At 42.4% G+C, this 13,912-nt stretch overlaps 1 protein-coding gene across 3 annotated transcripts in view; it reads left to right on the forward strand.

Annotated features, from left to right (window-relative positions):
* Positions 1 to 200: 200 nt before the first annotated feature.
* CSTF3 (cleavage stimulation factor subunit 3) overlaps positions 201 to 13,912 on the forward strand; it is a 49,532-nt gene continuing 35,820 nt past the window's right edge. For all 3 annotated transcript variants that reach the window (XM_041423294.1, XM_041423295.1, XM_041423297.1), the window contains exons 1-3: positions 201 to 339; positions 10,455 to 10,556; positions 10,686 to 10,781. In XM_041423294.1, coding sequence (XP_041279228.1) covers positions 310 to 339; positions 10,455 to 10,556; positions 10,686 to 10,781 — 228 coding nt within the window. In that variant the 5' untranslated portion in view covers positions 201 to 309. The remainder of the gene's footprint in view (positions 340 to 10,454; positions 10,557 to 10,685; positions 10,782 to 13,912) is intronic.

A 13,912-nucleotide genomic window follows, 5' to 3' on the forward strand; every position in this document is an offset into this window, starting at 1 on the left:
GTGGAAAGGGAAGGAAGGGACAGGAAAAACGAGAGGAAGAGAAGCGGGAAGAGGAAGACCAGCGTGAGGAGGAAGCGCGACCTCCCGCCCTCAGCGCGCCGCCCCGCCTTTTCCGGCCGCCCCCGCGCGCCGCGATGACGCACTTCCTCCCGCCAGCCCCGCTCCCCCGCCCCCGGGCCGGAGGTGCCGCCGCCATTTTGCCGCTCTCTCGCTGCCGCTCTCCGGGCGCGGCGGCTGCGGCCGGACGAGCTTTTTTAAGGAGCTTTAACCCGCTCGGGGCCCCGCGCCCCGGCCCGGTTTGAACGCGCCATGTCCGGAGAGGGAACCGCCGGCGATCAGGTGAGCGGGGGCCGGGTGAGCGCAGGCCGCGCCCTGAGGGAGCGGTGCGGTGTGGGCTCGGCGAGGGCGGGCGTGCGGCGGGGCCGAGCGGCGCGGGGCCCTGAGCCCGGCCGGGGCTCCCTGCCCTGCTGGCCGTCGGAAGGAGCTCCGTGTGCCCGCGGGCAGCCGGGCCGGGCCCGGCGGTGACGCGCCGGGAGCTCCGGCTCCCAGCCCTCGCCTTCCCGGCTCGGGCCGCTGGACAATGGACGCCCCGGCCACGGTATCCCTCGGTCGCTGATCGCAGCACACTCGGGGACAAAATTGCAGCCCGCACAGGCTGTTTACAGGGCCAGTTTGCGGTGTTATGTAAAGCGAGCGTTGGCTGAGCTCAGGCATTTGGTGGAGAAGGCCTCTCTAACGACACCGTCTGCATCCAGAATAAAGCATTGCCAAAATACGCTTAATCCTTGAACTAGAAACCATAAATACTGCTTTATTTGATGAAGGGTCTTCTTTGTGGTACAGCTTTCGTTCCGCTTAGTAGGGAGCTAAACTAAAGCCCAAGAAGTGCCACCTCAGCACGAGGAAGAACTTCTTTATGCTCGGGGTGGCAGAGCACTGGAACGGCTGCCCCGGGAGGGCGCCGAGTTTCCCTCTCTGGACGCATCCAAAACCCACCTGGACGCATTCCTGTGTAACCTACTCCAGCAGGTGACCTTGCCTGGGCAGGAGGGTTGGACTAGGGGGTCTCCAGAGGTCCCTTCCAAACCTAATACTTCTGGGTTTCTGTGAGATAACTGCAGTTTCAGCTGAGTTTGGCTTGTTTGTTCTTAAAGGTTGTTTTGTTTTGGGTTTTTTTGTTTTTTCTTTTTTTTTAATTAGACTAAGGTCTGTATTTACCCTAATCTCTTAGTTTTTAGGGAGGTGCCACCATAGTGTTATGTGTCACCTTCTTTAATCTGGTATTATTGTGAATGATTCCAACTTACTGGCAGAGTTACTCCAAAATGGCTTTTTTTAGTATTAGGATTCTGTTTAAAATCGGTGGTAATTGGAGGGGTGAGGATGAAAATTCCTGATTGAGGGAAGAGTTGTTGCCAACAGTCATGTGTCTTAGTGGCCAGTGTAGCCTTTAGAAATATTTAAAATCAAGCTGATGCCTTAGTGCTTCTTGAAGTGCCTTTTTGTTTGTAGCATGTTAGTTTCTTACAAAGCAGGTGAATTTCTGTATGTCTGGGCCTGTGCCCCTAAAGGGTGGTGGGTGAGTTTTATAAGATCACTGTTTTGGTGGAGAGGGTGGGTATAGGAAATGTGGTGCTCAGAGTGTGAAATAGTCAGGTTCTGCCTGCTTAGATAATGTCCCAAAATTCCCTGTGTGCTCCGAGTTGATCAGTGTACTTGGAGTGTGTTTGAGCATTCTTCAGAATGGTTCCCTTCATTACGAGATGGATGGCTGCAGAGAGGGAAGAATATGCCACAGCAAAATGTCATTAATGCTGCTGTGTGGCATGTTCCAGATTTCATCTCCCCCCTCCAGAGTGTTTTCAAGAGCACAGTGATGTTTCATACCTTAATTAAGCTGTTTGTTAAAAGGGCATGTGTTTTTCTGTAGCTTGTAAAGTGTTACTATTTAACTTCAACCCTGCTGACTTCAGGCTTTATTTTCGTTTGCAGGGGAGACTTTGATAAGCAAAAGGTTGAGTTACTGTCTGTATACTGCATGAGAGTGGCAGGGGTAACACTGCTATGCCGTATCTCAGAGGGGTTTAGCCTTCCCAAACCTGGAAATTGTTACTTGCAGCCTGTGTAAAGCATGTAGTCCAACCTGTGACTTGGCCTTTGGGCCATACTAAGGTTCGTTTTTTTGCCCATTATTATTTCTGTGTTCATGTTGGGTGCACTTCAGATTAAAAAACCAGCTCTTACAGGTTGGGTTAATTTTTATATTTTTATGTATACTGCTCCATCCTCCTGATGAAGGCTTCTGGATTCTGTTTTCCTGCCAGTCTAATTTTGCTGTGGTCGATGACCTGCCATCCGTCAGTTTCCTTCGCTTTCAATAACAGCTTTATTCTCAGCGGGCAGACTTGTGTGTCTGACTCTGACTGTTGCCACAGGCTGTATCCACATCCCGGTGGCTTTAGCGACACTGCCATGGAGTTTTCAGCACAGAGGCTGCCACCCAGTCCCTGCAGGGAGCCTGACATGGCTTGAGGGATCCAAGCCAGTGTCCCTGAAGGGAGGAGCAGCAGAGCCTGGTGGCTGGGGCACCCACACTGCAGCTGCTCTAGACCAGCCTGGTGCTGGCTGCAAGGCCTCAGGCTCAGCGTGCATGGGGTTCTGAACGTGCTTTGCTGTAGAAGCTGAGGCTGGGCAGAGTGGGATTGCAGCTGCCTTCCCTGTTTGAGGTTTCATCTGCTGCTCCCAGCTCTGAGGTTTGGGTGCTGTGCAGGGGTCAGTATGAAACGGGCACACACAGTTAATTTGCATCTGTGCTGTGCATTAGATGCAAAAGTGCCTTTGACAAGGCAGAGCTCTTAGCTCGGTGCTGTGCAGGGATCAGTATGAAACGGGCACCACACAGTTAATTTGCATCTGTGCTGTGCATTAGATGCAAAAATGTGAGAGCGCCTTTGACAAGGCAGAGCTCTTAGCTTTGGCCCACTCTCAGGCAGGGGGTTCTGCGTGTTGATTCCCAGATGCCAGCTTTTGGAAGGCACTGCCAGAAAGCAGCCAGGTGAATAATAAATTGTCATGCTGTCTGCAGCAAGTACAGAGCTGTGCTGCTGTAGGAAGGAACAGCAGAGTGGAATGCTGATTGTAGGAAGAGAGGGAGGGAAAAGGGAATGTAAGGTTTAAGACATAGGTGGGCTTTAGGAGGCTTTATTGTACCAGATACAGTGCAGTTGAAACGTGGCTTTACCACCTTTAGGCCAAGCTGAGCTCTAGGAGTTTTTGGGCTGCTTTACTGTGTGGACCAGGAGCCTAATCTGTGTTATGTTGGTTGTCTCCTCATTATGTTATTGTAGAGCAGACAGAGCAGGAGGACAAGGAAATACAATGCAGCCATAACTCTTGGAGTATATTTTAAATTCTTGCTCTGTGTTAACTGTGCTGTGCCCAAATTAATCCTGAAGAACCAGGTGAATCATTTGAGGACTTAAAATCTGTCAGGCCCCTGCCAGACTCCTGGCGAGGCCTCCATGATGTTTAGCAAACCAGAATTTCCAGGGTCAGCTTCTGGAATACCAACACTCAGCCCTGTCTGTATCATAGAAATGCACTTTTGGAGACTGAAAGGCTGCTGCATCTGCCACTGTTTGCCAGAAAATTCCATGACAGGCTCTTCCCAGCCTGATAGTCAGGGTTACAAAGAGCCCATGCTTGCACCTATGGATGTCTTGACATTTTTATGTACACATCTAGTTCCATTTCAGTCATGGTGCTTGTTTCATGTGCTTGGTAACAAAACCTAAATTCCCCACTTTTTTTCCCCCACTTCAGCTTCACATAACATTTGCTTTGCCCCTGCATTAGTGCCTTCCAATCTTTCAAGGTTAGAACATGCATTTCACACTCCAGTTAGTGGTTCTAAGATACATCCCCCAGTCTGAGATGCATTTTTTATGTTACATGAATATGGATCTGATCTGAGACTAAGCTGTGGAAAAAGAGATGTTTGTATTGTCTCTGTGACTGTAGAAAATACCTCAAAACCAGTTTGTTCTGGTTTCTTGAGGTGCTTTTGTCCCTTTTGGTTCCTTCCTCCCTTTGTCTTATGTCTGTTTGATGTGGTACATCATGAACGTTTCTGCATGCTAAAGACAATAGTAAATGTTGTAGTTAACTTCAGTGTAATATTTTAAAAATAGACGTCACTGAATGCAGTGCTGAAAGAAGACTTTAGTGCAGGATTGTGTGGGTTTAACATCACAGGAGGACCCATTTTAGAGAAACCTCTTTAAAAGTAGACAGAATAAGTACAAGTATTGGTGAAGGAAGGCTCCTGAGTTTGTAATGCAGTGATTTAATGACAATTTTTACACAGTTGTAAATAAATTATAATTCAGGTGTATTTCCAGAGTCAGTAAGTTCCAGGTATAGTAAGAAGTTAAGTGAAAAATGTGTCAGTCCAACATTTGGGAAATAGTCCTGTGAGGAAAGAAAGATAATCATTCCCAATCTAAAACTTTCAATTTATCTGGAGTTTTGGGCCCAGACTATGTAGGGATGGGGCAGTACTTTAAAAAGTACCTTTTTTTGGTCGAGATTAATATATTGGGTGTCACGGTTTGAGGCTGGCATAATGCCAGTGCCCCCATGAAAATATACTCTCCCTTGTGGCTGCTGTGAGATGTGATCAGGAGCGCAGCAAAGCAGGCTCCAACTTAGGAATAAAGGAAAAAAATCTTAGAGTTCCACCCCGTCACCATCTCTCAAATAATCAACTTTCACTCCATCACCACCCCTCAGTCCATCAGGGAGAGAGGAGTCCCCCCTTGCACCACAGGCTTCCCCCAGAAACACAACTGGAACCTCGGGTGTTTCCATGTCACTCGTAGCACTGCCCGGAGAACATCTGCCCTCGTGACTTCTTCCCTCCATGTCCAGTGCTCTCACCCCTGCACATGGACCAGGACTGCCTTTAGGGTTCCCTGTTTAAGGATGCTTTGGCCAGTTCCAAAAAAGCAGCAGTCTCTCAGCTTCGGGACACTAGTCCCCCCCAAATTTACCCCCTGGGGCCGAGGGGCCTCGTGAACAGAGATCTTCCTCTTCGCTGAAGACAGAGGGCATCCCACACCCTTCTCAGCACACCACTGCTTCACCACACTCTCTTTGGCTCCAAGGCATTGCCTCCCCCTAAATGCAGGCTGTGTCACAGGAAAAACATGGGTCTGTCCATGGCTGTACAAGAAAGACTCCAGCTCAAGGCCACTCCATCATCTCCTAACCTAGGATTCTTCTCGACTCTTTGGACATCCCTCACTTGCACCAGCTTCCCTCACGCTTGCCCATTTCTCTCCTGTTTCATCTCTCGCTCTCCTCATTCAGATTCAGGAGGATCAGTATTTGTAAGGTTTCCACTGTTCTAGAAAAGGGTTCAAATCTTTGCCTCTGTCTGCCCAGAACTCCCACGGAGGCCGGTTCCCGGTGCCGCATCCCCCACTTCCCACGCTGCCCGATATCACATTCCAAGGCAGCACAGGCACTGGCTGTCTCTGTCTCCCGGGGGTAGGAGCGGGCCCGATGCCTCTCAGGGCTCCTCCATCCTTCCATCTTGCCAGGCCTTCCTCCCCCTCCTCTGCCCAAGGCTCCGGCCTACCTCACCCACCGCATGGCTTCCCTCCTCCTTCACTGACTGGGACCAAGACAGTTCTCCTGGCAGTTCTTGCTTTTAACCCCCTGTGTTCTCAGAGGTGGTCCATACCTTCAGTGGCCAGACCAGGTGCCAATATTCAAATCTAAGAACTGATTGGTTTGACCACAACCTCCCAAAAAATTCACTTCCTTCTTAACCTACGACACTGGGCTATGTCTGCTCCAGTCTTAAAGGACACAGTTTTTCCAAGGCTGTTCACAGTTGAAGTGGCTTAGTGTAGAATAGAAGAAGTCAAGGCATTAAGAACATTTAAGAAAGTGCAAGTTTTGATAAGCTGAAACTACAGTTCCCCCAGTGAAGGGATGTGTTACTGAGGAAAGGGTTTTAAAAATTGTTGTTTTCTGCACATGCAGCTTTAAATAAGCTTTTAAGGGAGAAAAACCTTAGACTAAACCAGCCTGTAAATTTAGCAAACTGGACAACTAACAGTGCTAGTTCAGTTGCATGTTGATATATTTGAAATTTCATTCACTGGGTGTGTTACAGGCCCGGCTGTGCTAAAGTGTGCAATACCCAGCCAAAACCACCAAACTGGCTAATGTCTTAATGGCCAGAAACCTCCTTTTGGATATCAAAGCAATTTGACTAAAGTAGCCATTAAAATTCCTGCCTTTTTGTGTACAACAGCTTCTCCTGTGATGTTAAACCCACACAGTCCTGCAAGAAAAATCTTCTTTGGTTTGTAGAAGTTCTTATTTCATAATTGGTGGTAGTTTTTAAAGCATCTTGAGCTGGCCCCTTCATGGATTAAGGGGTGTTGTAAACACATTTCCTTTCCACTGCAGAGAATCCTTCTGTGGAAACAGGAGGATACCTTAACCAATTGGATCTGTTTAGCCTTGCAAATAATTCAAAGGTATTTAGGTATTTTCTTAGACACTTTGGCATCATGAAGATTCATTCAAGAGGCCTGAGGAAGCTGTTGATTTTAGGAATATGGTATAAACCAAGAGTATTCCTTTGGAGGTGATTGATAAATAAGCAAATACTAAAAGTCAACTTTATTTCCTCTGGTTTTGTTCCCTTGGACATTCTTTATGAATTCAGAATTGGATTTTGTTCAGTTTATGTATTTTGCAGGAAGGAGCTGCTAGATCCCTTTCTAGAAAATGTTGATTTAGGTCTCTTGAGATTTTGGAAAGATCTTTCTATACTTCTGGCATCTGTGAAACTTCAATTCTATTGCTGTTTGTCAGTGTATAAATAATAAAAGGGTAGTTGTGAACTGGACTAGGTGGTAATAATCTGTAGAAAACCCTAAGTGCTAAAATAATTCCATGACCTTCAAAGAGTTGTTCATGGGATAGGATCCTGATGATGTAGAGATCTACCGTAGGTAGTTAGTAAAAGCAGAGGAAAAAAGTGTTTTTACAGTCTGTGTGCAATGTTTTTTTCAGGCAGTGAAGAAAAGTTAAAAGCCAGTATCTGATCAGGTTTAGTTTGATGATATTTAAGCTGGTCTTTGTTTGGGCTGCTAGAGTCCTGAATGATTTTGCATCCTTTTTGTTGCATCTGATCCTGAAACCAGAAGGTTGAACCATTAGAAAGTTAATCCGTTTTCCAACAGGATTATTTTTCTGCTGATTTAACTCCCTGAAGTGGCTTGCTACAGGATGAGATTACCTGGAAATATTTATCTAGGGGCAGGTTAATGGCAGTGAACACCCAGGAATTATATGGTCACAGTTTCGATACTGGCAGTTGTGCAAGCACTACAATGAGAAATACATAATCAGAAGCTGTGTGCCCTTGAACTGTGATAGCAGCAGCAGTAAGCACAAATTGCAGTTAACATGAAGTTCTCAGAAGTAGGATCACATCTTCCTGGCTGTGGTTGAGTTAGGTTAAAAGTCAAACTCGTGGTTCCATTTTGCTGTGTTAGATGTTAGTCCTCACAATGGGTGTTTGTTCACACACCCAGTTTTGGCAAAATGGTCCAGAAAATCCTAAGTGTTGATTCCTCCAGGATATTAGGAGTGATTATTTGTGAAGATGCAATGAGGCTTTATTTGTGCTCAGCTAGGAGCAGGACATGGATTTGCCTGCAGTGCAGTGTGTCCCTGAGATGTGGAGGGCTTTGGTCAGTGCTGGAGGTGGAGAGGGACAGGAGAGGGAGTTCTCACTGGCTCTGAGAGAGAAGTTGAGTGTTTTCTTCTGTGTGACCTAAGGCCACAGGCAAGTCCAGGCAGTCTAGTTTAAAACTGGTCATCTGTAGGGTGCCTATGATTTGTCTTGTATAACTGAATGGAGAACTTTATCTGCTGCTGCTGAACAATTATTTGCCAACTTAGAAAATCAGTCCTTTTTATTTTCCAGTAAAATAATTGTGCTTCTTGCACAGTTTGATTCATGTGTCAAATACACAAAATTCAGGACCATTATGGTTGTGCATCTTATCCCCATCTGTTTTTTTCCTGAGCTCTTTCTGCCTTTCTGAGTTTGAATTTATGACCCTGTATCTGCGTAGGTGAAGCGAATTCCTGGAAGTCTAAACTCAGCTGCCACTGCAGTGAAATGCTTATTTTTGTGTCACCTGGAAAGATTTGAGGAAATCCAATTTAACTACTACTGTAATAGTTGAAAGGTGCTTCAGTAGCCCATATTACTTTACCATGTTTAAAACTCAGTACTTACAGGGCAGGACCTTGTGCTTTTGTAGGGTGGGGTCCATTTTGTTGTAGCACACATTAATGGTACATGTGCCAGGCCTTCTGTCTAAATGTATCCAGAATAATTTATTTGAGACAAGTAAATTTCTCTGGGCTGGTTGTAGTCAGAAGCTGTGCTTCCCACTGATGTTGGTTTATTTGAATTAATGCTTTATTGAATAAGCAGTGCTTCAACTTTGGGCCACCTGTTGGGGTAGCTTACAGAAATAGTTTTAAACTTCAGAAATTTCAGCTTCAGTGCTGTTTCTGGAAGCTGAGTAATGTTTATGCATGTCATTTGGGAATAAATAAAACCACTAGTTCATTTTATTCTGTTTTATGTCTTAAGCCTGTATCAGTTGAACTACTACAGAATCAAAATTGTCATGGGCTTAAAGATGTAAAACTATTCATATGGCAATTTATAAATTTACTACTTTAGAGCTGATAGCTTTGAGCTACTTTGATTTTTAAACCAAATTAATTTTATAATAGTTTAATGTGGAACTTGATATTTGCCTTCCAAGCTACACTGCTTTGCATTAATTAGTGTTTTGAATTGCTTGAAAAGTGAAAGGAGTAATGGTCTTTAAATACCTATAAAGCCCAGACTACTGATTTTTTTTCCCTTTATTACATATTTGCCAGTACATGTCCATTTAACAATTCTGCAATATTTTTGATCCTTTTCCCATTTTATGAGTAGTTTTATTAAATAATATATTTAAAGGGATATGCTTTGAATTATATCCTGCTAGTAGGTCTGACACAAAAACTGGTAATGCTGAAAAATATTCAGAACTAGTGTAGTTACCTTCTGCCTCTCATTCTAAAGAGTGGTGGCACCTTTGGCAGGGAGCTTGGACCAGGTGACCACTGTAATCCCTTCCAGCCTGCCCCATGCTGGGATTCTGGGACCTAGACCCAATATTAAGAATGAAAACAAATTCCTGGAGATAATCTTTTAGCAAGTGACAGAGTTTGTGGGTTTTTTTAGATCTTTCTGCAAATTTTAGAATTTTTTTTTTACAGTCACACTGCACTATACATTAGGGATGAATGTTCTAACAGTAATTATGAAGTGAAATGGTAAAATTTCACCAGCAAGGTCTTATAGTGGCGATTTAAGGGTTACTATTGTTGCATCTCACAAAGGCAAGAATTTAGTTGGTGTGGTTTTTGTGTTGCTGTTACCTCCTAAAATTGAGCCCAGTTTTCAAAGTTAGTGAATAAGTGGTTTGGAGTACTGGTCAGAACAATATTTCAGGCTTAATACCTAAACTTCAGTTCATTTAGGGTTGGAACAAGCATGTATTTTAAGGGTGTCTGTGTGTGATCTTCACACTGTGTTTTTTTATTCTACTTTGTGTTAACAATGTTAGATCTAGGAAAAGAAACCCTGAAAATCATAAAGCAAGTTATTTCCAAAATAATTTGAAAGTAACTATGTTAACAAGTTTGCATTCCATTTGGTAAAGCTTTTAGCCTCAAAAAAAGCTTTTAAATTTCAATAGGGATGTCTAAGTGTTTAAAAAAACCAAGGTGGTTTTAGTGCCAAAGCTACAGGAAGGCATCTGTAGGATTGAGAGATCAGCAAGTGAACAAAGAAATTGTGTTTGGATAGTGTGTATCGGTTTCTGCTAAACCATCCTCTCCTGGTTTGCATGTTAAACCTGTGATACCAAATACCTGCTGTTCTCCAAGTCCAGAATGACTCCTGGATAAACTGGATTTGTTTGCCTGAACTCTGTAATAGCAATACTGGGCTGAATTTACATTTTGCATCTTGAAGTTCCAGGTCGGTAAAAATGTTTAAAATTCTTAGTGCAGTAAATATTCCAGCAAACTCAAATTTGTTTTCATGTTTTAGAGACACTGAATTGGTTTAGTCTGACATCTTGGTTGATGTCCATAACATGCAGAACTTGTGCTGAGTGTGCATTATCTTCCTGAGACAACTTGTTTTCCAGTTTAGGAACTCCATTTTAAAAGCTGAGCTGTGGAATGTTACACTGTTGAAACGTTATCTTTAGCTTGACTGTGTAGGTGGGACAGAACTTTTCAAATACTGCTTGTGATCTCTTATGTCTTCTTTTTAATTTTTCTAGACTGCTGAATATGTCCCAGAAAAAGTGAAGAAAGCTGAAAAGAAACTAGAAGAAAATCCATATGACCTTGACGCTTGGAGCATTCTCATTCGAGAGGCACAGGTTTAGTGATATAGGATTACATTTCCTTATCTATGGTCCACTCACACTATTTCGTTCTGGAGTAAAATCAGCATATTCATTTACATAAATCATAATATTGTAAATGCTGTTTTGATTTTCAATTTTTAGAATCAGCCTATAGACAAAGCACGGAAGACCTATGAACGCCTTGTTGCCCAGTTCCCCAGTTCTGGCAGATTCTGGAAACTGTACATTGAAGCAGAGGTTAATATTTTTACATTTTTTCTTACATAACATTTCTTAGGATTTTAAGTTGATATTTTTATAAGCATGAATAAGATAGGCACATAATATCTAGGGGAAAGGGGATTTTAAATATGCCTTGCCTTTATTTTGTAAAATAGGTACAAAGGAATGATTAAAATGAATTCTAAAGTATTGGGTCTTTCATGAGTTGATGATTGTTGCATTATGGAATTGCAACAACATTAAAACTGTTTCAATGGTATTGGAGTGCTTTAGCCTTTTATTTGCTTGTCGTGTCAATTTATTGCCTCCCGTGTCATTTACTTAGAGGATTTTTTTTTTTATTTACACATACAAACTAATTTGAGTGACTTTCTCTGAATATTTGGTTCTTTTATTTTTTTTTTTTGCTTTCTTAGGGAATTGAATGTTTCTGTGAACAGTGTTTGCAGGGAGGGTGTGGGGATGGAAGCTAATTTGTGGAATGAAAATGCATTAGCCCAACTCATTAGCTTTTAAAAATCCCAGCCAATTGTGATTGTTTCCATAACTGGGTAAGACTTACCACTAAGTGCATTGGTCAGTTAAACTGTCTCTAATGACATGCCATGAAATTCCCTGTATAATCATGGGGGAGGGGGTGGTGGTGTTCATTTTGGTTTGATTCCTTTCTGTAGCTGGTATTTAATACTAATACACATGTTTTCTGTGGGCATCTTCTGCCTGCACATTTTCCTTGAGACAGATTTTCTATATGCTAAACTTCTGGGGTGGGGGCCTGTGTTCTATAGATGAGAAATGAGCTCTCTTTTTCTTCCATTTGATGTGAAATTTCATTGCATAGTTATCATATCTTATTTTACATTAAATTACTTATCCAGAAATGTCTGGCAGTAAATTTTGAAGATAAGGAAAATTGGAATCATGGGAATCAAGCAGAAATTTTTATTTTGCAGTTTATAGTAAGATGCTGCAGTGCAAAATAGTGCCATCTAAATTAAATGCTACCAAATTAAATACAGAGAGTTTTCACTGTCTTGTTTGTAGCAGTAGTTAGAATGCTGATGGTTATTCATGTTTGGGAGATTGCAAATGGACTAACATACAAATACATATTTTTGCTTTTTGGACCCTGCAGCCAAATCCCATTAGCCTCTTGTATACCCTGAAATGTTTGCTACAGGTTCTAGTTTTCAGAATTGAATCTAATTTCATATTGCATTAAATTTCCTGATTTCTGTGCTTTTTTAAAACCTTTACCTTTCCCATGCCTCAAATTTAAGGGTTGAGTAAGGCCATCTCTGAAAGCCAGTACTATACTGTACATCCTTCAGCAGAAATTCCTGTTGTCAGTGTAAAGCTCCCTGCCTTAAACCACATTCAGAGATGAACTGACAGACATCACCTCCCCTCATTTACAATCTAAGAGTATTTAGAAACCTTAACAGTGGCAAACTTGTAACAGTCATGGGCAGAATTTTTTACCTGTTCCTTCAAGGAGGGCAGGTCAGCACCTCAGCAGTTACAGGTACCAGGGACTGTGAGGTAAATCTGAGAGGGAAAGAATTGTCATAACCATCACTAGTTCTTGTGTGTCTGCTTAATTATACACTTCAAATAGTAGAGAAATGCAATATATAGTTCTGTTATTCAAAACAATGGAAAAATAGGAGCTGTAGATTCCTGGTAGAGGTTACACCTGAATAGGGTTATATTTGAAAGAAATGTAAGGAGGTGATTTTCAGAAATTTATTTTTTATCTTAACAGCCTAACTTTTAAAATCCCAGTTATGACTTATTGTAACCAGGAAAGTTGAAAATTAACATATTACAACTGATAGTGGCCAGTTTACGAGCAAAGCACTCTACTGTTCTCTGGTTATTTTAAGCATACATAGCTATAAGTTGAAATAACTTATTTCCAAATTCCTCTCTAAAAAAATATGCTCACACAACTGGGCACTGTAGTCAGTGTTGTTTTCAGTTGCATATTATTTGTACAGTCCATCTGGGTGAATTCAAATCAAAATGCTTTATCAAATGGTTAAATTAAGACTCAGGTGGTTAAATTAAGAATCAAGTGGTTAAATTAAGACTTCAGTTAATTTTTGAAGGCTGAGTAGAGGAATTCTGTTCAGGCTTCTTTTTACTGCAGCCTTAAGATGTACAAGGAGTATAAGGAAAGTTATTTTCCAAAAGTTTTTTTTCCTTGGCAATTTTAGTAGCCTCCTCCTGCTAGAAAGCTTTTCTTGGGCTGTTCAGAAGTATATAACTTTCTAGCCATGAAAAGTACAAAAAAACTGGTAGATCTCCTGCACTGTTTTCAATTTATTTTTGCTGCCTCATTAATGAAATCTGAAATTTGCAAAATCTTCAGTCATCTGTTACCTGCATTTCCTCTGGTGTCAAAACAAGTATTTTATTCTTCAACATGAACATGTTTTCTCTTTCATCCCAGAAAGACAGAAAGAGGGGGGAAGTGGGGGTTCTGTTCTGGCAGGTTGTCTTTCACTAGAGACTTTCGCCCTCTGAAAGACACAAATCAGAGCTGAAAAACATTACCTAGTTCTGGTGTATTGGAAGATGAGCCAGGGTGAGGGTTATGAAAAGAGCCTTACAAAAAAGAAGTTAGCCCTTTAACAGCTGTGCTCTCCAAGTTGTTAAAAGTCTTTAAATTCCCCTTTGCCTGACTTAACAAATGTGTTCTCTTTAGTTGCTTCCAGTGTTCAGTAGAAATTGTTGATAAACTATCTGAACAAAAACTGCATATGCCAGTTGCATTTGTAATGTATAACTTGAAAGTGCAGGCCTTGCTGCTGTGATTACCTCTTGGCTTTATGGCTGTGTTTGTTCAGCTCACTGACTGTTCTGCTTTTTGTGTATGACTGTGTTCCCTAGTGGAATATAGCTGAGAGCAGTGCTCAGCCAGCACTCAGTGTATCATCCAGCTCACCACAACTGGTACACAGAGCGTGCTGAAGTAACCAAATTAGCATTTTGTGTGCCAAGCACTGATTTATATGCTCTGCTCTCTGCATTGTGACTGGTTAGGTAGTCAGTAGAACATGGAGATGAGTTAGGAAGAGCATGCTTTGACAGTCTGTTAACAGGAATTACACTATTAAAGTTGAAATTGATGAAAAGTTTGG

This window comes from Onychostruthus taczanowskii, unplaced genomic scaffold (genome assembly GCF_017590055.1).
Source record: "Onychostruthus taczanowskii isolate IOZ18803 unplaced genomic scaffold, ASM1759005v1 scaffold76, whole genome shotgun sequence".
NCBI classification, from domain to species: Eukaryota; Metazoa; Chordata; class Aves; order Passeriformes; family Passeridae; genus Onychostruthus; species Onychostruthus taczanowskii.